The sequence below is a fragment of the Pelodiscus sinensis genome, chromosome 17 (genome assembly GCF_052426305.1).
Source record: "Pelodiscus sinensis isolate ZL-2025 chromosome 17, ASM5242630v1, whole genome shotgun sequence".
In the NCBI taxonomy this organism is placed as follows: Eukaryota; Metazoa; Chordata; order Testudines; family Trionychidae; genus Pelodiscus; species Pelodiscus sinensis.
Window position 1 is genome coordinate 21781592 of NC_143068.1, and position 23463 is coordinate 21805054.

General features: G+C 46.2%; 1 protein-coding gene across 1 annotated transcript; it reads right to left on the reverse strand.

Moving 5' to 3' along the window:
- Positions 1-17337: 17337 nt before the first annotated feature.
- SNAI1 (snail family transcriptional repressor 1) lies at positions 17338-21489 on the reverse strand. Its single transcript, XM_014576723.4, has 3 exons — positions 20683-21489; positions 19521-20036; positions 17338-18011 (listed from the first exon to the last, which is right to left on the reverse strand). The coding sequence occupies exons 1-3, from the start codon at positions 20759-20761 to the stop codon at positions 17830-17832; spliced, it is 777 nt and encodes a 258-aa protein (XP_014432209.1). The 5' UTR covers positions 20762-21489; the 3' UTR covers positions 17338-17829.
- Positions 21490-23463: the final 1974 nt, after the last annotated feature.

Below are 23463 nucleotides of genomic sequence, written 5' to 3' on the forward strand. Positions count from 1 at the left end.
GCTCCAAACTTTCTGAAAATTCTATCTTTTGGCCTGAAACTTTCCATGCTTCAGAGTTTGAGCAGTGACTCTTTTACTGTTCTTGGAATGAGGGTGCCAAAACAACAGTTTCCCTCTTTTTTTAAAAAACAAAAAACCCACGCTACATTATTTTTAAGGTATTGTCAGTCAATGAGCAGTATTGTCAATCAAATGATAGGCCCATCTGTGTGAAATTTCCCACCTTCCTGCCCAGCCTATGATGCATAGGTGCATCTAGACTGGCAAGATTTTGCGCAAAAGCAGCCACTTTTGCGCAAAAACTTGCTGCCTGTCTACACTGACCGCGAGAATTTGCGCAAGAACACTGACTTTGTAATGTAAAAAATCAGTACTTCTTGCACAAATACTTTGATGCTCCTGCTCAGGCATAAGCCCTCTTGCTCAAGAATATTTGTGCAAGAGGGCCAGTGTAGACAGGAACGTTAATTTCTTGCGCAAGAAAGCCCAATGGCTAAAATGGCCATCAGAGCTTTCTTGCGCAAGAGAGTGTCTATACTGGGCACGGATGCTTTTGCGCAAAAGCAAATCTTTTGCGCAAAGGCACATGCCAGTATAGATGCTCTCTTGCACAAATACTTTTAACAGAAAAATGTTTCCATTAAAAGTATTTGCTCAAAATATTGCCAATCTAGACGCAGCCCATAGCTATGTCTAGACTGCATCACTTTTTTGTAAAAGGGATGCAAATGAGATGTATCACAATTGCTAATGAAGCGGGGATTTAAATCTCCCCTGCTTCATTAGCATAAAAATGGCTGTCGCTTTTTTCCAGCATGGAGCTTTGCTGGACAAAAGCGCCAGTCTAGACGCGGATCTTTGGGAAAATAAAGCCTTTTCCGAAAGATCCCTTATCCCTTATTTTAAGAGGGATAAGGGATCTTTCGGAAAAGGCTTTATTTTCCCAAAGATCCGCGTCTAGACTGGCGCTTTTTTCTGGCAAAACTCCGTGCCGAAAAAAAGCAGCAGCCATTTTTATGCTAATGAAGCAGGGGAGATTTAAATCCCCGCTTCATTAGCAATTGCGATAAGTCTAATTTGCATCTCTTTTATGAAAAAGGGATGCAATCTAGATGTAGCCCATGTGTTTCTAAATTCTGGAAAGGAAGTGTTTCTTCCATCAGGTCTCTAAGAAATTCCATTGTATTTTAGCATTTGTTCTTTTGTAGGGGAAATTGAGGGGGGAGATTATTCCCTCCTTCCAGTTTCACTGGATCAATTTAACCATCCCATGCACAGTGAAGTTGCTTGTTGGAATAGAGAAGGCTGGAAGCTTTCAAATATCTGGAGAACTTCCCAGGAACATGTATCATCTCAAACCACAATCTCATCACTGCATTCGCACACCAAGTAGGGACAAGCAGAACTGAGTCAGTGCTTGGAGAAAAGGCCTCTAGGGTAAATCCAGGAGCTGCAAGCAGTCACATAGTCATTTCTGCTCTTTTCTGAGTCACCCCTGAACCAATCCCCCAGCATGATGCTAGGCAGCAATGGGTTGCTTAGAGGTGACAGCGTAGGAATTGGGCTTTTTACGTCAGTATGTATCAGTACAGTGTCCCAGGGAGCCCGGTGCGAATGGTGAAATTCAGGTGCAATATAAAACCAAACTCCTAACCACTCAGGTTATGAAATATTCCGTGGAACACTTTGTACACATACTGATGTTGGCCAGGAATGAGATCCTGGGTCATTCCAGTATGTCTACATTAGACTTTCTGGAAATATTCCATCATCACATTACCTCCGTGCAGTTCCACTGGGGGCAGCCAACAGCGGAAGTGGTAATATTGACGCATTCTGATTTGCTAGCATTTTAGATTCACTTTGCACAGAGGTCAAATGATGATGCCAGGGCAGGGAGCTAGGTCTTTTGTATGTAGCCTGTGTCCTGTAGAAAGAGGTCTGGAAAGTAGCACCGACTGATACTGATGCCTTGCAGGTTGAAAACATAGAAAAGCAGGGTACAACTCTTCATGTGGAATGACTTTGTTTCATGTTCTCACCTGGAGAATCACTACTCTGGGCATATGATTAGGACCAGGGTTTCCTCTAAGATTTCCCATCCATGAGCAGAGTGAGTTTTGTCTTGTGCACCAATGTTGAGGTCACATGCATTTGTTCAGAGGTGTGCCACTGTGGCACCCGCCATTGGCGCTGCTCCCCAAGAGACTCTCCCAGCGCAGAGACCCCTGCCCGCCTTCCCTCTCTTGCTGGGACCCTGAGCCCTGCTCTCAGGCAGCACCCCCCACCTCGTGGAGAGAAGGTGAGAGCTGCCCCCTTTCCCCCCCCCCCGGGGAGCGCTGCTCTGGTGTACAGGACAGGGGCCGCCCCAGGCTGCTCCTCACAGGACTGGTTGTGAGTCCCCTCCTGGGCAGAGGGAAGCTGCTGCCTGGGCCCAGGGTTTGCAGGAAGTGGGGTGCAGCACTGACATGTGGGCAGCCAGAGGGGGGAGTTGGCAGGGAGCTGAAGGGGACAGGGGCTCTGAGAACCAGAGGGCAGTGAAGGGGGAAGAGAGATGTGGGAGAAGGGGGAACAGGGATGCAGGGGGTCCCAGCCCCAAAAGCAGCCGCACCACAGCCTAGCCCCAACCCCAGAAGCAGCCACACCACAGCCTAGCCCCGGCCCCAGAAGCAGCCACACTGCAGCCCAGCTCCAGCTCCAGCATCCACCTGTCATGTGGCCCTAGCCTGAGAGCAGCTACCATGCAGCCAAGGAAGGTGAATGCCTCTGTGCAGCTCTGCTGAGGAGGTGGGCAGGATTCAAATTCTTTCTGCATGTCCCCTCAGGTGCCCACCTTTGATTAGGACCCAAAGATTTCCATTCTATATCTGTCACCAGGCCTCTAACTGAAATGCCCCAACTTTCATTAAAATAAAGAAGATGGCCCCAGACTTTGCCCGGCCAACTATCTACAGGATATGATATGGAGCATATTCCAAGCAGCCTGGTCTTTCATATGAAGCTGTGGGCTGTACGGAGATTAGGGGCTGACACGCAATGCTTCATCTTGATCTGAGCTGCTGGTTACATTGTGGACAACCTGCAGTCTTCATTGGTATTAAAGAATTCCAGGAGTGGGGCTACATGTGTCTCTTGGGTTGCACTGTAACTATCTCTGAATCAAAACAACTAGCTTTTATTTGTAGACACATAATTGTCTCAATTCATTTCCTGTCTATCTGATCTAATCTCCTAGTCAACAAGTTCCCTTTGTTAAATATTCACCATTTGAGTCCTGCCACTGATAACTATGACACTGCTTCTTGACAAACACCGGTTTCCTGCGTGCAGGCCTAGCTGCTTCCTATCTCTGTTTTAATTTCCACATGCATTTTCTTTCACAGAAAGATGTGTGCTTAGATTTACAACCTCTGTGTCACCTCTGAACACTGAAAAGCTCCCTGGCCCTGTTTGGAAACTTACAACTCATGACTATGTGTGAATGTACAATTAATCCAAGCTGTTTTCTGTGTATTGAGTCCTGTTTCTTGAGAGAAGTTATGCGTGAAATTTGAACTTCCTGCCATAGAGAAGCCCTTAGAGTATGAGTGTGCTGGACAGGAAATTTTGCATAGCACAGAGACATCTCTGGGGCCAAATGCAGGCTTTAACTCAATAGAACAATAATGGGCTTATCGGTCTTGTCCTCTTACAGGCATGGCGAGAAAGAGAAGTGGAAGAGAACTGTCCATTCTTGTTGAAAATTTGACTAGCAATAGAAATTACCCACCTCACATCACTGCAGAGATATGCATGCCTAGGAAGTTCAACCTCGGACCTTGGATAATGTATTTTTACAACTGTTATCCCCTCTCTGGCTTCCAACCTTAGCCAAGTCTATTAGGGGGCGTGACCAAAGCTGTGGTTGCTTAAACTTAGGCTCCTAAATCCATGATCTACTCTGGAATTGTCCAAGATATCATGGTCAACATCTTTCTTATTACAAATATAGTTTTATAAGTGGCCTGACATTTTAGGCCATTGGGAGCTTCAGGTGCTCAATTCCTCTGAAAATCAGACCAGTTTATTGCCTGACTTTAGGCACCTGATTTGGAATATTGTTGCCATGTTTATAGTATCTGTGTTATGAGCACTGTTCCCTGTAAGCTGTTCACTGGTGTGGCCACTCAGGAGAGATACAGATGCTGCCCCGCTGATTAGCAGAGTGCCCTCAGCTAGGTTTTTGTTTCTGCTGGTGGTGCACATTGGCACATGCCTAGGTGCACATAGAAAAAATTATTCTGCACATGGATGGAAAAATCCACACCTGGGTGGAAAAGATTAGAGGAAACATTTGTTATGAGCCATATTTTCATTAAAATTTGGGAGCTTGTCAAGGTTTGATTTGGGAAGGGCTGTGGAACTAGTTTATTTTCTGGTTAGCAAAATAAGGAGGGTGAGGAAATCTCTTTTATTGGACCACCTTCTGTTGGTGAGAGAGACAAGCTTTTGAGCCACATGGAGCTCTGCATTGGGTCGGGAAGACCTTGTCTTTCCAATAACTTGGGACTGACATGGCTACAATTAGGCTGCATATTTTCTATTTAGGCAGTTCCGATAAGATAGATAGATAGATAGATAGATAGATAGATAGATAGATAGATAGATAGATAGATAGATTCTGCATCTCCAATAAAGCAGAGAAAGGTGATCAATGTCTATTGTCCCTTTTTAGAAAGTGAATTATAGCCTCTGAATAGAAACCATCTCTTTAATGAAGTGCCATTACCAACAGGCTAATTGAGTAATGACATAATACAGACCCTGGAAGTTCTTTACAACAGGCTACAACTATCCAGCTACACACCACTGCTTCCTTGTCATGCCCCATTGTGCCTCCAGCATATTGTCAACAAGTGAGACTAATGTTCAACACCATGGTCTTCATAGGAGCAACAGACAAAGTGTCGCCAGCATAACCCTGCGTGGAAAATCTGGAGGTGGAAGGGAACCCATATTAATTAGCTTGGGAGACGCCAATCTCCTCACATGTGAAATGTGAGCCTTTTTATTGAGAAAAGTCAAACAGGACTCACATTGCTTTCAGTGAGCCCAGTAAAACAGAAGGTGATCCATAAATATGTATGTTATGCTGGATTTAAAATACTTTCTGATGATTTTTTAGGCAGATCTCCAATAAGTTACAGCACAACATTGCTATTGTAAAGCCATAGTCTCACCCCAATGAAACTTGTAGTTATTATTGAATCAAGGATAAAAATGTTTAAGGCCATATCATTATTTCTCAGGAGAAGCAGCTGAGTATTGTATCCCTGTGGTTTTGTTTTAAATGGACTGTTGTTAGCTGGGCACAGAATAAAGTTTCCAGGACTCTTGTAAGGCTATTTCTGCAGCTGACTTTGATCGTTATTCCTTTACATTTCAGTAGATCTGTCTGTTGTCCAGTGAGTGCATCATCCTCAAAGGTTCACAAAACACAAAGCCAGCCTACCATACAGTGTAAACTAAATACAACCAAAAGGACAGCCTGAACAATGGAGAGATACAGCAGTGACTGCCATGAGACTCAGATCAACTCAGAATGAAACATAAGAAATAGCCAGTTAATAGCTAATGTTCCTTTCTCTCCACTCATTTAAAATCTGCAAGTGCCATAAACTCAAGGACTTCCCCCCACTCCGCATGCTAATAATTGTCATTTAAAAGAACACTTGTAAAGAGATTAAATAAATAGTTTGAAGCTTAGTCTGTCCTAGAGGGATGTTTCTCCAACTAGGCTCACCTAGTTAAACAGGAGGATCAAGCACAGCCCAGGGACAATGCGATAAGGATGACTTTTCTTTGTTACTTACTCCAATAATGCAGCTTTAATGGCTGATTTTAATACAAGCAAGCGGTGCAATTGTGCATGTAATTTGCACACTCATATGGACTCATCATAATTATTTGTGCATCTATGCAATCAGAATAACTGCATGCAAACAGGCATGTTTTCTCCATGAACAGTGACCCACTTCCTATCTAGATGGAGTGCAAGGAGCATGGAGCAGGATGGAATTTTCTACTGAAGAGGGGCAAAGCCTTCTCTAAAACCAAAGAATAATTTCAAACATTGTAATAAAAAATGAATGCACCTGTTTAATGAATCCATCCCATTTTTTCTTTTAATCTTTCATCCCCTTTTCTCTCTCATTGTTTTGTTTCGCTTGTACTCTCTTCCTATGTATTTGCGAAGTTCTTTGTTTCAGCGTAAAGAATTTGCACCGCACCGCCTCAGAGCAGTCCAATATTACCTCTTTATCATTTGATTAAAGATTAATTTAGGATTATTGTTCATTTCAATAGCACAGAGCCAGATAAATAACAGCTACACCTGCAGCTTATTTGAGAACTTGACTCCTTATGGCCACTCGTTAATGGATGAAGTCTCTTACCATAGATGTATGTTGACATGTAAGCCATGTTTAAAGCTAAAACTAGGCCCTGCACCTGCTACCGTCTCAAAAAGCAGGGAATACATGCACAAATCTTTCAAAGCCTCCAGTAATCACCAGGTGTAGGAGGAGGGAAATACTCAGGCTGATTTCTCTCTGGTGCAGACTGTTTAAGATCATTTGGCTATTATTTTTTGTTGTTGTTGCAAAAATTCATGTTGTTCCATGCTCCAATACATAAATATTGGCCTAGAGATTTGTTTAATAAGGGGTCTTTAATGGGCGCTTGCCCTGGTTCTGATCATTTTTTTTCCAGCTTTTTCTCAGGAAGGTAAGAGAATTAGTCAAATATACTTTGCGTTAAGTCAGCATTTATGCTGCCTTCTTCACACGGTAGGTTTTGGAAACCATGGGCTAGATCCTTAGCTGGTGTAAATTATCATGGTTCCATGGAAGTCAATGCCGTTACGCTGAATTATACCAGCCAAGGATTTGGCCCATTGTGGTTGTCTATGTTTCTTCTTTGCTTAGCTATTTCTTGGAAACAGGACCAGATTCAGACATGCTGAGGCCCTAAGCCATGTCAAGTTTAAGAGGCCCCATAGCATTGCCAAAAGAACAATATACATTTTAACAGAAAGGACAACACAAATTGAAATAGTAAAGTTTTATATTTGCGTATACATTGGTGAGGCTGCAACTAAAAACTAATATTTTTTTTTTTGTATTTGGAGGCCCTGCATAATCTGAAGCCCTAAGCTGTAGCTTACTTTGCTTGTGCATAAATCTGGCATGGTGTTGGGAATGTACTGCTGGGGTAAGGTGTGGGCATGAAAAAAAGTCAGGGACCTGGAGTCCTCTCTCCATATGCCAGAGCAAGCACAATACAGGGAGAGGCACCAAAAACTTCCCCCATACTGCCCTGCCAATGCAAATGCATCTCAAGCTTGACTGTGGAAGTATCACGGCAAAAGGTGAGAGACCTGGATGACAGTCCTGCCAAGTACCCATACCTCCCTGAGGCTTTGTAGGGGCCTCCCACCGGTGGCTGGGGAAGACTCAGGCTCCAGGACCATTCCTCAGGACTGCCTAGAGTGTGAGTGGGGAGAAGCAGCAAAGGAAGTGCAGAGAGGAAGGGGCAGGAGCAGAGGCTTAGCCGTGGGTGGGGAAAGCCAGACACCCAGCCTCACTGCAGGACATTCCCCCAGCTGTTGGGGACAACGAGCCCAAAGGAAGCTTCTGATAAATTGCTCTCCTGTGGCTTGGCCTGCTGCATTCCCTGCGTTTAGGGGTGTGGCACATGGCATCCTGCAGCCTCAGCGTCCATGCAGCAGCAACAGCTTCTTTTCCCAACCCGCGTCAGAGAGGTAGCTGAGTTAGTCTGTAACTGGAAAAACTGAACAAACAACTAATAGTCCTGCAGCACCTTAAAAACTAACAGAACATGTAGATGGTATCATGAGCTTTAGTGGGCACAAGCCACTTCTCCAGATGAAGCAGCAGCCTATTCGTTGTTTGTTAAGTTTTCCCAGCCAGGTGTGGTAAGTAGCCAGAGACACCAGCTATCAGGGTCAGAGACCCTGAGATGGGTGGGGGAGGTAGGCAGAGCCACAGATTTTGTGAGCAGGGCATGGATCAGGAAGGACAGTGTGCAGGGGCGGGGACTGGGAGGAGGAGCCACTGTACATTTGTGCTTGATGTCCATTCATCTGAAGGCTGCTGTGGGCCTGTTGAGAGCCAAGTTCAGTCCCCAGATGCAGTTTAATCCTGAGGTCAAATTCCCAGAAAGAGGGTGGGCGGAGGAGTCATGGTTGCTGATGAAGCTAGCGTGGGGAACGCTGATGGGGTGGTGTGCTGTGGGCTGGCAACCCAGGCCTGGGTGCTTGTCATGCTCTCCTCGGCTTCTCGTCGCTCAAACCTTCTCAGGCAGAAGTGTTCCAGTGAAGTCCCTCTGACTAACGAAGCCCCATTAGCATCTGTGCACAAGGAGAGAAAATGCACAGGGATTCAAACTGCAGCATAAAAGGGCATCCCTAAACTTTTCCAATGTGCTGTAATTCAAATGCAGCCCTGGGTGCTAGTCCATGGGAAGAATTCCACAAGGAACCGGAAGCTCAGTTGAGTATGAAAAGGGCTTTCCATGTTTCCTGATCCCTGGGGTTTCAATAAACCAGGAGAAGAACTGGAATGTGTTTGGCTTTTTAACATGGCTAAATCTCCCATAAAGAAGAAGAAATTCTTGTCGCTGTATGTTTGACACCAGGGCCGACTCGGCCGTCGCCTAAGGTGCCACCTTCAATGGGGTGCCCGGGGTGCCCGATGATGATGTCACGCCATTGACAGCCATGCAGGTGGGGGCACCGATCACGTGTTCCTCCTGGGGCGCTGCTGCCACAGCCCGCTGAAAGCCACCTCTGTTTGATGCACAGCATGTACCGGGAGCCTCACTTTTGCAAAACACAACAGTGCTCCAAACTGCCCGAACTGTACTACTCAGCAATCTGCTCTTTGAGCCTCCTCTAACCCAGAAAACAGGGATTCAGTGAAATAAATGGAAGCCAGATAGGAGGGGGAAGAATTGCATTGGCAAAATGTCCATGGAGCTTTTTCCATTACGATCCTCAGATTCTGAATGTTGCAAATAAAGTTTAACTTTGTGAAACATCTTCATCATATAAACCCATTCATGAAGCTCCATCTTAAAACTAGTTATGTTGTTTGCCCTTCTCCAGTGCACTTAGGCCAAGTCTACACTGGGGAAGAAATTTGATTTAAGATATGCAACTCCAGCTACGAGAATAGTGTAGCTGGAGTCAACATACCTTAAACTGAATTTCTCTGGCAGCCCTACTGCATGAGATCAATGGGAGACTTTCTCCCATCAACTTCCCTTATTCCGTGTGACCCTGTGGACTACTAGGGATGATGGGGACACCATCAGCATTTGATTTAGTGGGTCCTTACTAGACCTGCTAAATTGAACCCCAGAAGATCAATCTCTCGAGCATAGATCTCCAGGTAAGTACAGACAAGGTCTTAGAACCTAATCTAATTTCCAGACTAAATTTATTCATGGCCCATTGATGCCCATTTGTTATTGTATCAGCATTGTCCTATGTTACAAACTTATCCTTTCACATTTCTTGTCCCATTCTTTGGTGTCAGCTCTGGGCAAAGCTGGGTTCAGGGCCCAGTGTTGCCCACTTTCTCATGTATTTTGCTGCAGAAGTAGTTTGATTTGCTCATATGGAGTATATGTGCAGAGTACTCTGTGAGTGCAGAATGAAGAGTTTTGGAGTTTGGCACCAACTCCCAGAATTCCATGGGCTTCTGCTCTACATCCCACAAAGTACAAGAAAAATCTAGGAATTCACACAGTCCAGCAGTGGAGCAAAGGACCATGGGATATCCACCCAGGACACCATGTGCTTAACTTTGGAAAAGTCCTGTGAACACAGCGACAAGTATTGAAGCTGGAAACAGCTGTCCAGCTGTATACTTTTTCTGAGGCTTATTTACTGCATGCTGGTCAATGCACCACACACCAGTGCACAGCGTTCCCCTTCCTGAGTGTAGACAAGACCAGATCCTGTTGAGCAGTCTGTCGGGCAGGTCTATGTAGAGAAAGTGCCCTAATTCAGTGAAACGGGTTTAGAAACATGGAGCAGAATAGAGCCTTTGATTGTAAGATCTCCCAGGCAGGGATCTTGTCCTCATAGGCATTTGTAAAGTGCTTAGCCCGTATTGAGATGGTGACATACAAATATTAGTGATAATAAAAACAAAATGTTTTTTAACTATTTGTTTATTTAGGAAATTTTACAAGTTTTAAAAACCCCTGCTATGTAAATATCAGAGACCACCAGTACAACAGTGAACTTATGTATAAAGAGAGATTATCCATTAATATAGTGATAGCATCTTTGGCTGTGTCTACATTGGCAAGATTTTGCGCAAAAGCAACTGCTTTTGCACAAAAACTTGCTTTCTCTCTACACTGGCGGGGAGTTCTTGCTCAAGAACACTGACGTTCTAATGTAAGAAATCAGTGCTTCTTACGCAAGAACTATGACGCTCCCACTCAGGAATAAGCCCTCTTGCGCAACCGTTCTTGTGCAAGAGACCAGTGTAGACAGGCAACAGGAATTTCTTGCGCAAGAAAGCCCGATGGTTAAAATGGCCATCGGAGCTTTCTTGCGCAAGAGAGCATCTACACTGGCATGGATGCTTTTACACAAAAGCACATCTCTTGCGCAAAAGCACATGCCAGTGTGGATGCTCTCTTGCACAAATACTTTAACGCAAAAACTCTTGCGTTAAAGAGTATTTGCGCAAAATTTTGCCAATGTAGACGTAGCCTTTCTGTTTATCACCGTATTGCAGAGTGAGCATCATTATACCTATTACATGCCATTTCTAGTGATTCTATTAAGTTTAGTGAGAAGTCAATATACTTATATTTAACAGACCAGGTATGCGCATTAGACAGAGCACAGTGCTTTTAAAAACACCATCTCCTAATCACTCCCTTTAGACACATACATGACTTTACGACAGTGGGTGGCAAGCCAAGTTCTGGGGCCCTGGCTCAGACTTTATTCAGTCTTTATTTGGACAAAGCTCCCAGCGAAGACAATGGAAGTTCTGCTGAAGTAAAAACCAGGTCAGAGCCTCAGGATTCGGCCTGTGATTATGCAGCAGAAATCCCAAATTCGCCTCCCATGTAGTGGAAGGTGGCCTGCCAAGGACACTTGCACCCTCATGCCCTGCATGACCAAAGCAGCCAGGGGAAGGAGTGGGACTAGGGTGTATTCATTTTGAATACAAATAGAGTGAGGGCCCCAAGGATTCTGCCACATAGTCAGTACTGTAAGAAGCAGGAGGTGGGGGAAGGGTACTTCTAGAGGCAATTTTCTTTTGAAGTAAAGTGAAATCCTAAAGCTTTTGTTTTCCTTCAAACTCTCCCTTCTCTGACCCTGTATGAGGCAGGGTAATTTCAAGTAGCTTGGGGCACAAGAGGCTCCAAAGCTGTCCCTGGTTGTGGCAATTTAGCGCATCCTTCTCTTGGGCTGCTGGTAAAGACACACATACATTAGCTGGCCTGGCTTTCCAATTAACCTTAATTCACTCAGTGGGTGGTGAATGCCTAGGAGAAGAAAATGCACTTTTTGGTTTCCCCAAGAGCTGGGAGGACATATGTGCTTGTTTGAAAGGTTCTTCAGAGTAAGTGGAAATTAAAACTGGAAGTTCAAACACCTTGTCAGCATCACACAAAGCAAAACAATTCCAGCCCAAAGAGCATGTCAATGCAGAGCCAACAAACCCCGCTCACTGGGGTTCATGATCTTCAACAATCGCAGCCCCTTGTGTGCAGGGGCCCTCTTGTGATACCTGGAGCTAAGTTGATTGAATCCCAGCTTTTATTAGCACTGACAATATAATCTTTTGCAGATGGTCACACAAGGTGGTCACCAAATGGCTCGGCTCCCCCACTCTCCTCCAAACCTACAGTGCTTCCTACCTGGCTAAGACACACAGGCTCAAAAGACCAGCTTCATAGTTTGTTTATTTCTGGATTTTTTTTAAAAAAACAACAATACTTCAGCAGGAACCTCTGCCTTAGTCATCAAATCTGCATTTTACAGAGCCAGTTAATGAGTCAGGGATGACTCCCTGGCTTCTGATGTGCTCTGTGACTGCAGTCTTTTCAGACTACACGTCACTTTCTCAAGGTGTATTATGACATTAGAGCAAACACAGAGGTCATTTTTTGTAAAAGAAAAGCAAGAAAACTAGAGTAATTAAAATAATGCCTATCAGTGTTCATCTGCAGATCTCAAAGACTGCAAAAGATGTAAGAGTCTGTCTACACCAGAACACTCAGGAAAGTGAATCCAAAATACTTAAAGATGTAAATTTAAAGTGGATTAATTAAACTGCATTAAGACCCGGAGGGAGCTCTTATTCAGAATTCAGGTGGCTTTAATTCAGTTTAGTTTAATTCACTTCACTTCAGAATTAAATAAGTGTCCACAGATAGAGATTTAATTCATTTAACTGATCCAAAGTCTTATTTGCAGTTCAAAATGTGTTTTGAGGCAGATCCAGGGCTCTGGCTAACCTGTGAAAAGCAGATTCCAAGAGAACGAGGAGAGAGGGTTTTAAGCCACTTCCTAGATCTTGAGGTAGGTCAAGGGCCATTTTGGACCAGAGCAGATTTTAAAATAGCCTTAGGCTATGTCTACACTAGCATGTTGGTCAATAAAACTTTTGTCAGTCAGAGGTGTGAAAAAACACCTGACCAATGTAAGTTTCACCAACAAAAGTCCTGGGCTAGGTCTATACTGGCGAGTTCTTGCACAAGAATGGCTGTTCTTGTGCAAGAACCCACAGAGCGTCCATATTGCCTGCCCGCTCTTGCGCAAGAAAATTTATAGTACGGTGTTGGAAGACAGGGCTTCTTGCGCAAGAGTGACGCTCTTTCCTAACAAGTGTAAGATGGCAGTGTGGATGCGTGGCAGGGGTGTCTTACACAAGAAAGCCCTATGGCTAAAATGGCCATCAGAGCTTTCTTGCACAAGAGAAAGTGAACACTGCTATGGCTGCTCTTACACAAAAGCACATGGGTGTGTGGACGTGTTCTTGCGCAAGCGTTCTTGAACCCGCCAGTGTAGACATAGCCCGGGTGTGGAGAGTGCTGATAGCAGGAGCATGCCTCCCAATGACATAGCTACCAGGACTTGTTACTTTAATTACGCCGGCAGGGGAGCTCCCTCCTATTGGCATAGAGCAGCTACACAGGAGACCTTATAGCAGCGCGGCTATAAAGTCTGTAGTGTGGATGTAGCCTAGAGGCTGCTCTAAATTACACCAACAGTAACTGGCCATGAAGTTCAAAGTGGTTTTGGGCACTCCCTCCCCCACCCTCTCCACCCGGGTACAGTCCTAACAGGAGCAGGGCAAATGGTCCAGCCTGCTGTGTTTCACAATAATTTGGCTTTCTTGTTTCTGCTGTTTTCAAGTTGTATTTACCCTCCCCTGATACCTTAATTCTAAAAGCACTGGATCCTGAACATCATCCATCCAAAGATTGGAATGGAGCTGAATTGGCCACAAGTTAGCTCAGAGCTGGGGAAGAGAAGGTTTTGCACACCCAGTGGAACAAACCCTTTGTGGTCTGTTTTACTTACATTAATACTATCCCATTGAAGCCAAAGGCACAGGCAGGATTTAGCCTCCGTGGATGTAGGAGCAGGTGTAACCCACACAGCTAGGCTTTGTCTACCCTGGCGCGATTTTGTGCCAGAAATATGCAAATGAGGCTAAGCGTGGAATATCACCGAGCCTCATTTGCATATCTAATGAGCCGCCATTTTGCGGAAGAGGCTCTTGCGCAAGAAGGAGCATCTACACTGCCCCTTCTTGCTCAAGAAAAACCCTCTTCCACAATGCTGTTATTCCTGAAAATAATCAGCGTAACAGCATTGCGCAAGAGGGTTTTTCTTGCGCAAGGGGCAGTGTAGACACTCATTCTTGCGCAAGAACCTCTTCTGCAAAAATGGCGGCTCATTAAATATGCAAATGAGGCTCGGCAATATTTCACGCTTAGCCTCATTTGCATATTTCTGGTGCAAGATCACGCCAGTGTAGACATAGCTCTAGTGTGGTTACTGAGCAATGCAAGTGTTAGCCAGACCACAGCAACAGTTAAGATCAAGGGACCTTTACAGCACAGGCTGGAAGCCAGCTGGCTTTTAGCTCAGAGGCTCCTATACCCTGCTTCAGAGTTCCCAGGTTCAAATCTGCCCAGTAGCAGTTACATAAGGAAGAACCTTCAGTCCCATAGGAAATGGAACAGAATTGCTAAGTGCTCAGATGGCATGTTTAACCCTGATTGACCATACATGCAATGTGAACCAATCAGGGAATTGTTTATTCACAAAACTACCCTAAAATGCATGGTTCAGGCCCTCTCCCATCTTTGCCCTACACCCTGAGCTATGGCAAGCATGGACCAAAGGCAGGATATGTCCGTTAATATTTAGCTAAACACACACACACAGTCATATCCTAAACAAAATTATAACTTGAAGAGTCTTGTGCCAAAGAAATGAAAAATAAAACACTCAGCTGTTACCTTGTCCCTCCCAATCAAAGCTCCCAAAGCACATCTAATGCACACTCCTTCTACAGACAGAAAGTGCCTAGAGATATTTGTTCCCGCATATCCACTCCTAACCCATCCTTTCCTAGCCCTGAAGGTGGCCCTATCTAGAAATTTTCCCACTTGTAACAATTTACTTACTATTGCAAATCCAGGATTTTATAGATGAAAAGCAGAAAGTAATTAGTGGAATGATCCCTCTGCCTCTCTTCTTAATTTCATTTAAAAAAATCATTTGTTTCCTGTTGGGAAATGGAGGATGGGGCTAACAAAACCCCAACTTCCTCAGTGCTCAATAATAAAGATTGTAATGAGCCAGGCTCAGATGGGAAAGTAGGTTTATGCTGGGTGAGCACTTAATTAAAGAATGGCTGAGCAGCAGATCTGTTCCCTTTTACAACTACACATCTGCCTGTTTTATAAAAGTGCCTTTTGAAACCTAAAGGGAACAAGTGCTTGACTGGAAGCTGCTTAACTGATTTTATCCATTCCCAATTATTTTAAAAAGGTGAAATGGAGACATGTCCTGCTTGGAGTGGAACATCTCTTTTGTTTCTGATTTAAAAACCGTATTTCAAGGATCATAAAAATAGAGTGTGGGTGGAGGGAAATGGGAAAACTTTAGCCTGCAGGGAAACCAGTCAGTAAAATATAGATTTACATCTGCCAGCCAATTAAGTGGCCATGCCAAAATTCCCAGTCTACTATGAGTGTTTTGAGTGGGCAAGGATCAGGCCCCTAAAATGGCTGCATGCATGACAATAGCATAAAGGCAAATGTATAATTATTTATAGTAGGAGAGTCATCTATTAACTCTGCCATGTAACAGTATTTCTAACCTTTTTGAGCACAGCTAAGGAAAAGGGGAAAGAAATGATTTACTAGCTATTTACCATTCTGTAGCACCTTCCAAGCAAGGGGTTCCAAAGTATTTTTCAAACATTACATGAGCCAAGTTCCACCTCCTGGGTAAGGGGCATTATCCATTTTATAGATGGAGGAAGTCAGACGTGCTTTCTCTCCCTTTGGTGCAGCCGCACCAGCGAGAGTCATGATGGTGTCAACACTAGTGTTCCCAGGACTTAGTGCCAACACTAGATTGGCTGGTCTACCCATGCAGCTATTCAGGAAGAGCTGCCATGCTTTAAATTTACAGACTCCTCAATCCAAATTAACTTTCAAGCGTAGACAAGCCATAAATCTTGTTTAAAACTGCAGTGGCAGCCAGATCACCAGCACTTCAGCAGTGTACTTGCTACTGCGCCATCCACCCCTTTTCAGTGTTACAAAGGCTACATACAGATTCAGACTGATGCCAGGAAACACTTTCCAATTTGTTATATTGACCAAGATCCTTGAATAGTGTCCCAAGGGAAGCTATTGGGATACTTTCGGAATAAAGAGCACTAGAAAACATACTTTAAGAACAACCTTGCTTCATCTTTTGGTGGAAGAGATTAGATGACCTAATAGGACTCTTCTATGTCTGCTGGCTCTGACTGAGTTGAGAAGTTAACAGTTTGACCTGCCTCTGTCATTAAAGCTACATCTACAGTACAGCAGAAAGTCAACCTACGCTATGCAACTCCAGCTATGTGAATAATGTAGCTAAGAGTCGACATACCTTAAGTTGAGTTACCATGACGGGCTTGTTGGGAGAAATTCCTTTCGGCTTCCCTTACTCTACCCTGGACAAGAGCAAAAGGAGCAACTGAAGAGTCATCTGCTGTTGACTTGGCAGGTCTTCATTAGATCTACTAACTTGACCACCGGTGGATTGATCTCAAAGCGTTGACCGGGGTATAATGTAGTTCTAGCCCAAGACATATCCTCTATGACCCCCAAACATACCACTTGAGAATTTTACTCCGAGGCTCTTTGCATCTGCACCACAAAATTACTTCAAAATGCCTGCAGAGTTACAGCCACCTACTACCCACTGTTCACGGGCATTCTGGGTATGTTACTGATACTGGTTCTATTGTCAGATTACTATTCACCTTTGGCTACTCAGGGGGGAAAATAGCCTTTCAGGAATTTAAAGTGCTAATTTTTGAGCCCAATTGAGTAGCCATTGTTTACATTAATATGCCATTACTAACACAATCTTGCAATGTCAAACTTAAATGTGCATTCACTGCTATAAAAAGTAGCCACCAGACCATATTATAAATTAACCACTTTATTGAATATCAATAAACTGTATATAATTATATAAAAAAGTTTCATCAGTACAAAATTGTGGCACAAAAATATAAATACCAGTGTACCTTTGAAATGTAAACATACTCTGTTATGATTATGTGAAAACAATGTACAAAGAAAAATGCATTCACTAGGCACCTGTCAATAACCATAAATAGCTCTTTTGGCACACACCTGTCAATGGGCAGTGCTTTGCACAGGCCACTATTGTATCATCTGACAAGTGCCTGCTATTAGTCACAGTTCTCTTGAAAGGCAGTTGTTAAGAGTCATATTAACAGGTGCTTGAGTGCATAGCTGCTCTGTAAACAGGATTCTTGTTTGAAATGGCTACCAATGCCTTTTATGGACACTGTTAATCTTGTAGGCATTGCAAATTGTCATTGTGCTGGGGAAGAAGCAGCTGCTTGAGAACTAATGTGATACTGTATTATTGCATAGTTACACCTTCTGCAGGCGGCATATACACAATTGAGGAGAAGAAGGGATTTATGTTTAACACTTCACTTTTGTCCTTCATTAAAAAAAAAAAAAAAAAAAAAAAAAAAAAAAAAAAAAAAAACACCAAACACAAACAACTGTGATACAAATTTCAGACCAGCTGTATGTCATGGTTCCAGGCGCAATCCTGCAAGGTACTGAGTGCCTTCAGCAACCAACAGACACCTATTAAGTCTATAGCAATGCTCACATCAATAGGCCTGATCCTGCAACCACTGAATTTAGCTGGAGTTGATTAAAACGCTTCATGCCTTCATTTCATAAGCCACAGTCAATCAACAGTAGAGGGGCAGATCCTGTAACAGAATTTTCACCGCTGATTTCAATGGACAAAGGATCAGGCCCTTAAATTGCGCCAGAGGTATAAAGATGAAGAGCATGGTAAAAATATCATTTAAGGCCCAAAGCAGCTGGATATACGGGGCTTCATACACACTGTAATGGCAATATGAAGGAAACTACCTCCTATAGAAACTAGTAACAATACATGTATTTGCATGTCAGAGTCCTTGGGGGTTAGAGCCTTTAGCGAGTTCCAGAGCAGCCCGTTTCTTCATGTTTGTGAAGTAGTGACATGCGGGAGAAAGTCCGGGAGCAGGTTTTGCATTGATACTTCTTTACATCTGAATGAGTCTGCAGGTGGGCTCGGAGATTAGAGCGGTCAGCAAAAGCCCTATTGCAGTGTGTACAGGAAAAAGGCTTTTCACCTATAAAACAAAGAGAAGCATTCACAATTAAAGAGTGCATCAACACATGGGAATATCAAAGAGTGAGCCATTCAATGGGCAAAGTTTGTTAAAAGTGTTTTGAAAAGAAGGCCTGTGTATTATTGAGATTTTAAAAGGACATTTATAAATCTCTGTACAAATGCATATACATTTGTATGTATGTGATCCACTTGGACAAAATATTACATGTGTAGGAATTCATTAGTAAAAAGAGCATTCCTGAACTGGTACATAAAAGTGTATGAAAAGTAATGCCAAGGAAAGGTTAGCGCGCGCGCACACACGCACACGCACACTTTCACAAAGTAATTAAGGACAGAAATATTTCACGGGAGGGCTTGGTGTTGTTGAACCTGACTGTTTGCCCAGAGCTATGATAGGATCCTGTCACAGCAGACAGTGTTTAAAAGCAGAGGGTTCTCCAACTAGAGTACAGCTATTTCTATCTGTTCATCCACCTCCCAAAGTTGAAACGCCTCAAGTAGGGTGAATTCCTGGCAGAAAGGCTCTTTTGGAGAAAAATGCATGTGCTCAATTTAGAAAGCACAATTAAGAGTCTTTCTAGCTTCCTTCAAGCATCTTTAGTACTTTCAGAGGGTGTGAAATCAGCGCCAAGTAACAATTAAACTATCCCTGTGGCAAACACAAAGGATGTGGAGGGAGATGCATTGTAAATGTGATACTTCTTGGATTAGAAGCTAAAAGCTTCAACAGGCTGGCAGCTGCAGTCTGTTGCTTTGCCTGGGGCATTACAGTAACAGGTGCACCATGCTAACAGCATTGCTACATTAAAGCACCTGCCTACATGGGCCATGAGCCTTCAGTGTCCCCTACTCCCTTGCTCAATGGTACCATTAGCCAAACAATGGAAAATCAATGAGGTTTGAAATGATGCTTTTGTGTTGGAACTAAGCTCATCCCACCCCTTGATTCACGAGGAATTCATATGCCTGGAGAATTAAAGAGGCCTGTGTTCTGATCAAGGTGGTCAAGTTCCCTCAAGTGTCCACAATCCCTAACACTAGACAGAAGGAAAGACTGCAGATGATATGAACTTTACTCCAGGAGCTAAGAGAGCCTGCAGGGAAGAAGTGGGGGTGGGGGAGAGAAGTCAGGAAAAGACTTGCATAGGTAAGCAGGTTGGATGTTTAACAGAGGGGGGTAAACCAGACCCAAATCACTGCATTGTCACAGAAAAGATTGCACGCTTGAGCAGAAATGCACACTACTCCCTGAACTCCTTAGCATGCCTGGGGCCAGACCCTCAGCCGGTGCAAATGGGGACTGGATAGCACGGATTTACACCTGCTACTAATCCGCCCCATGAGTTTAGCAGAAAGGCATTTAAAGGACATTTTCCAGCCAGAGGCCCCAGGGTTTGGGAAGCCCTTATCTCCTCTAGATAAGATACAAAATTGTGGCTGCTGCTTCAGGCTGCAGGCCTGGGAGGGGAAGGAGAGGAGGGAGAAACACCCGGGCCCACTTTACCTGTGTGGGTTCGGATGTGGCCCTGCAGGAGCCAGGGCCTGGAGAAAGCCTTGCCGCAGATTTTACACACGCAGGGCAGCGTATGGCTCCGGATGTGCATCTTGAGAGCCCCCAGGCTCACGTACTCCTTCTCACAGTACTTGCAGCTAAAAGATTTCCTGGCCTGGGAATCGCAATGCAACTGTTTGTGCTTGGAGAGGCCCGCGAAGGTGGAGTAGGACTTGCTGCATTGACCGCACTGGAATTTCTCGGCCTCCGTGGCGGAGGAGGCCGGGCTGGGCGGGTCGGAGGTCTTGCCTTCGTCTTCCTCGCTGGACAGGGAGGTCAGGTCCAGGGGCTTGAGCTCGGGGCTGGGGGAAGCGACGCATTTCTTGTACTCCGCCTCCGAGGTGAAGAAGTTGGAGAGCAGCCCCGTGTCCCACACCAGCGGGGGGTAGTAGGCCCCCGGGCTCAGCACCTCCGGCTGGGGGATGAGGGACAGGGGGCACTTCTCGTACAAGAAGGGCGACACGATCACTGGAAAGAAGCAGAGCGGGCGCCGGTTAGAGGGGGCCAAGGTGAGCAGCCCCATTCAGAGCCGGGGAGGGGCCTGATCCCTGCGGGGGGGGGGGGGGGGCTGAACTCAGTGGAGTGGGGAGGAAGAATCGGGACCCACAGCGCGAACCGAGCCGGTAAAATCCGCGCCCCGTGGGGCCCCGGGGCTCCTGGCAGAGCCACGCCGTACGCAGAGCAGAGCTTTCCTCTGCCCGTCGCCGGGCGGCGTGTCCCACCCCGGGCGCAGGCTGGGCGCCCGGGAGGCTGCGCTGCAGGTGCGCTCCAGCCCTTCCCTGCGCCCGCACATGGGCAGCGGCTCGCTCCCGCAGACCTCCGGGGCCGGCAGCGCCGGACTCCGCCACGCCCGCGGGCTTCACACGTGGGTGGCGGATGCTGCCCCTGGATGCAACACGGGCAACATCCCTGGCCCGGGACGCACCTGCCTGGTGAAGCCACCGTGCGGGCAATGCCCTTCCCCTGGCCCCCACCCCAGCTCCTGCGCCCCCACCCTCTCCAGACTCCCCCCCTCGCCCCGCTGCCCCTCCAGCACCCTCCCCCGCCCAGCGCTCCCCTAAGCCTTCTCTCCCCCAATGTCCGGCGACCCCCTCCAGTCCCGTGCCCCCCTTACCGGTCTGACTCTCCAGCTCGCTGTAGTTGGGTTTCTTGCTGGCCGAGAAATGCTTCTTCACCAGGAAGGAGCGCGGCATCTTGCGGCCGGGGCTCTCGGCGCGTCTCCGCTCGCTCTCCCCAGCTGCACCGGCCCTAAAATCCTCCGCTCCGGCTGGCCCGTCCCCCGGCTGCTGCAACCACCTTCAGCGGCCCGGAGCCAGGACGGCTGCTAATATGGGTCCGGGAGGGGCGAGACCGACACGCCCCCTTGTCACTTGGCGGCCAATGACTGGAGGCGGGGAGGGTCCCCGCTGTTCCGCGGTCCAGTAGGTGCGGCGCCCTCTTGCCCAGCCCGGAGACCCAGCGCTCCCGGGCGAGGAGCGCCCGGCCGGCCCCTCTCTGTGCGCACTGCAGCAGCTTGCGCGAGCAAACCCACCTGCGCCGAGTCCCGTTGTCCGGGGCTGGCGAGCGCCCCTTAAAAAGGATCCGAGTGACCGGTCAGAGGCGCCCTGGCAAAGGCACCAGAATTCATAGGGGGCGGCGCTCCCGGGGAAGCGCCCGGAGGAGTCCCAGAGGCTCTTCTCTATTGCTGCCAGTGGTACCCTGGGTACAGGCGGCGTTTCTCAGGTTGCAAGCACTGAGCAGAGCGGCTCCCGGTCTCCGATCCCAGTGCTGGCTAAGGGGCACAGTTTCCTCTAACTCACCGTTCTCCTGGCGCTGCGGTGGACAGACTGTGGGAAGTGTCCGTCCGGATCCCCTCTGACCCTCACAGCTTTGCCACCTTCAGAAGCAAAACCAATCCCCCAGGCTCAGCCCCGGTACCTGGGGCATGTTCCAGAACACCCCGAAGTGAGTGAGCCCTGCGGTCCAGCTTGGGCAGATGTATTTGTCGGGAGACGGATTTTCTCTGGGGAGACCTGCGCAAGCCAATACACTTGTGCTCCGGCCGACCTGGGGGCGGGGGTCCCCCCAAGCAGCACGTGCCTTGAAAGAGCTGCTCCATATCGGGCATTAGCACAGTCTCCAGCTAGCCGGCCCGCGGCTCTTTGGTGAACTTTGCTTCCTCTCCCAGGCAGCAAGCCCACACGTGTTAGCCAGATGCCACCTGCACCCGCTGCGTTCCAGGGGCAACAGGTGTGGGCCAGAGAAGCCACTGGCAAAGGGGAGGGGGGGAAGAGGACTCACCCGGAGGCTTGATTCCCCATCCCCAGGAGAAGGATAATTTGGGCTATTGGTACTGTCTGTACATATGTCTCTGAGGCGCCCGGGGGCAAATTGATTGGTCTCTGCACATCACCAAGCCCGGGGGAGAAAAGCGGGAGAGGCAAGGCTCTAGCCTAAAAGGGACTAAAATGAGGGTAACAAAAATTTTAAAAGTGAAAAGCCATCAGAGAATCTGCTTCCACCTCTTCTGTTAATTTCATTGCGCCAGAAACGGGTCTGAGCGCCAGACCCAGGCAGGCGCCTTGAATTGATTCGATTTTTAGTGGCGTTGACCTAATTCATGACGCTGTTTACTTTAAAAAAAAAAAAAACTTTTTTTCAAACAGATGCACTACCACGTGTACGAGGCTCTCCCAGCTCTCTCCAAGGTGGGTGAGCATCGCCCTCTGTGGGCATGTAAGGAAAACTGAATTCAGTTCTGAATGGATCAAGATTCGTTCTCTTTGGCTAGGTCTACACAGAAGGGCTAAAGTGGAATTAAGCTACCAACTTCAGCTAGTCAATTGCATAAAGAGAAGCTAGATAATTTCATGGAGGTTAGGTCCATAAAAGGTTATTAGCCAGAGGATAAAATGGTGTCCTTGGCCTCTGTTTGTCAGAGGCTGGAGAGAGATGGCAGGAGACAAATTGCTTGATCATTGTCTTCCGTCCACCCTCTCTGGGGCACCTGGTGCTGGCCACTGTCCGCAGACAGGATACTGGGCTAGAAGGACCTTTGGTCTGACCCAGTAAGGCCGTTTTTATGTTTTTATGTTCTTATAGTTTAAGTAGAAATAGCTTAACTCTTTTGGCACTGTCTACACAGCAGAACACTCTTCCTTTGACTTCCCTTACTCCTCCTGAAAAAAAGGTTACAGGAGCCAGACTAAGAAGTCCTCCAGCTCCACATTAGTTTGAAACAAAGGCGTGTAGTGTAGACATGTACTATGTTATTTTGGAATAATGTCAGTTACTCCAAAATAACACTGCTGTGTAGATGTACCTATTAGAGGGTGCCAAGGCAATCTTAAAAATGAGTTGCCCCTTTGAACATGTTCAGATTCAGAGGATTTAAAAACCGGGGAGGGAAGGAATGATCAGTAACTGGGAAGAGATTACACAGCTTGCACACCAATACATTTTAATGCCCCAAACTTATGTATTAACGGGACAGGGTCGAATTTAAGAGACTCCCCTCTTCTGATTAAACAGTTTCAGTATGTCTACATTGTCTTTACATTCATCTGCATTTGAGGTTTGCACTGGTTTCGCTAGTATGATTTAAAAGCTATATGGATAAATCGATGCAATCTTCATACTTCACACATGGCTTGAATAAATAACTTTCACCCACGGGCCGTGGAGATAGGAAAAAAACCCAAGTTGTAGACACAATTCTGGGACAGCTTTGCCGGACGATAACACCTACTTTAGAGGATGCCAAAAAACACGTCATTCTGGATGACTCACTAATCTTTCACTGTGGCTGGGATCTCGTTAAAATATGGGCAGAAGCAGGGACCTCAACCAAACTGACCACTAGCGTTTTCCATTGCCTTTAAAATACGCGTGTACCCGCAGGTACCGCAAAGCGAGC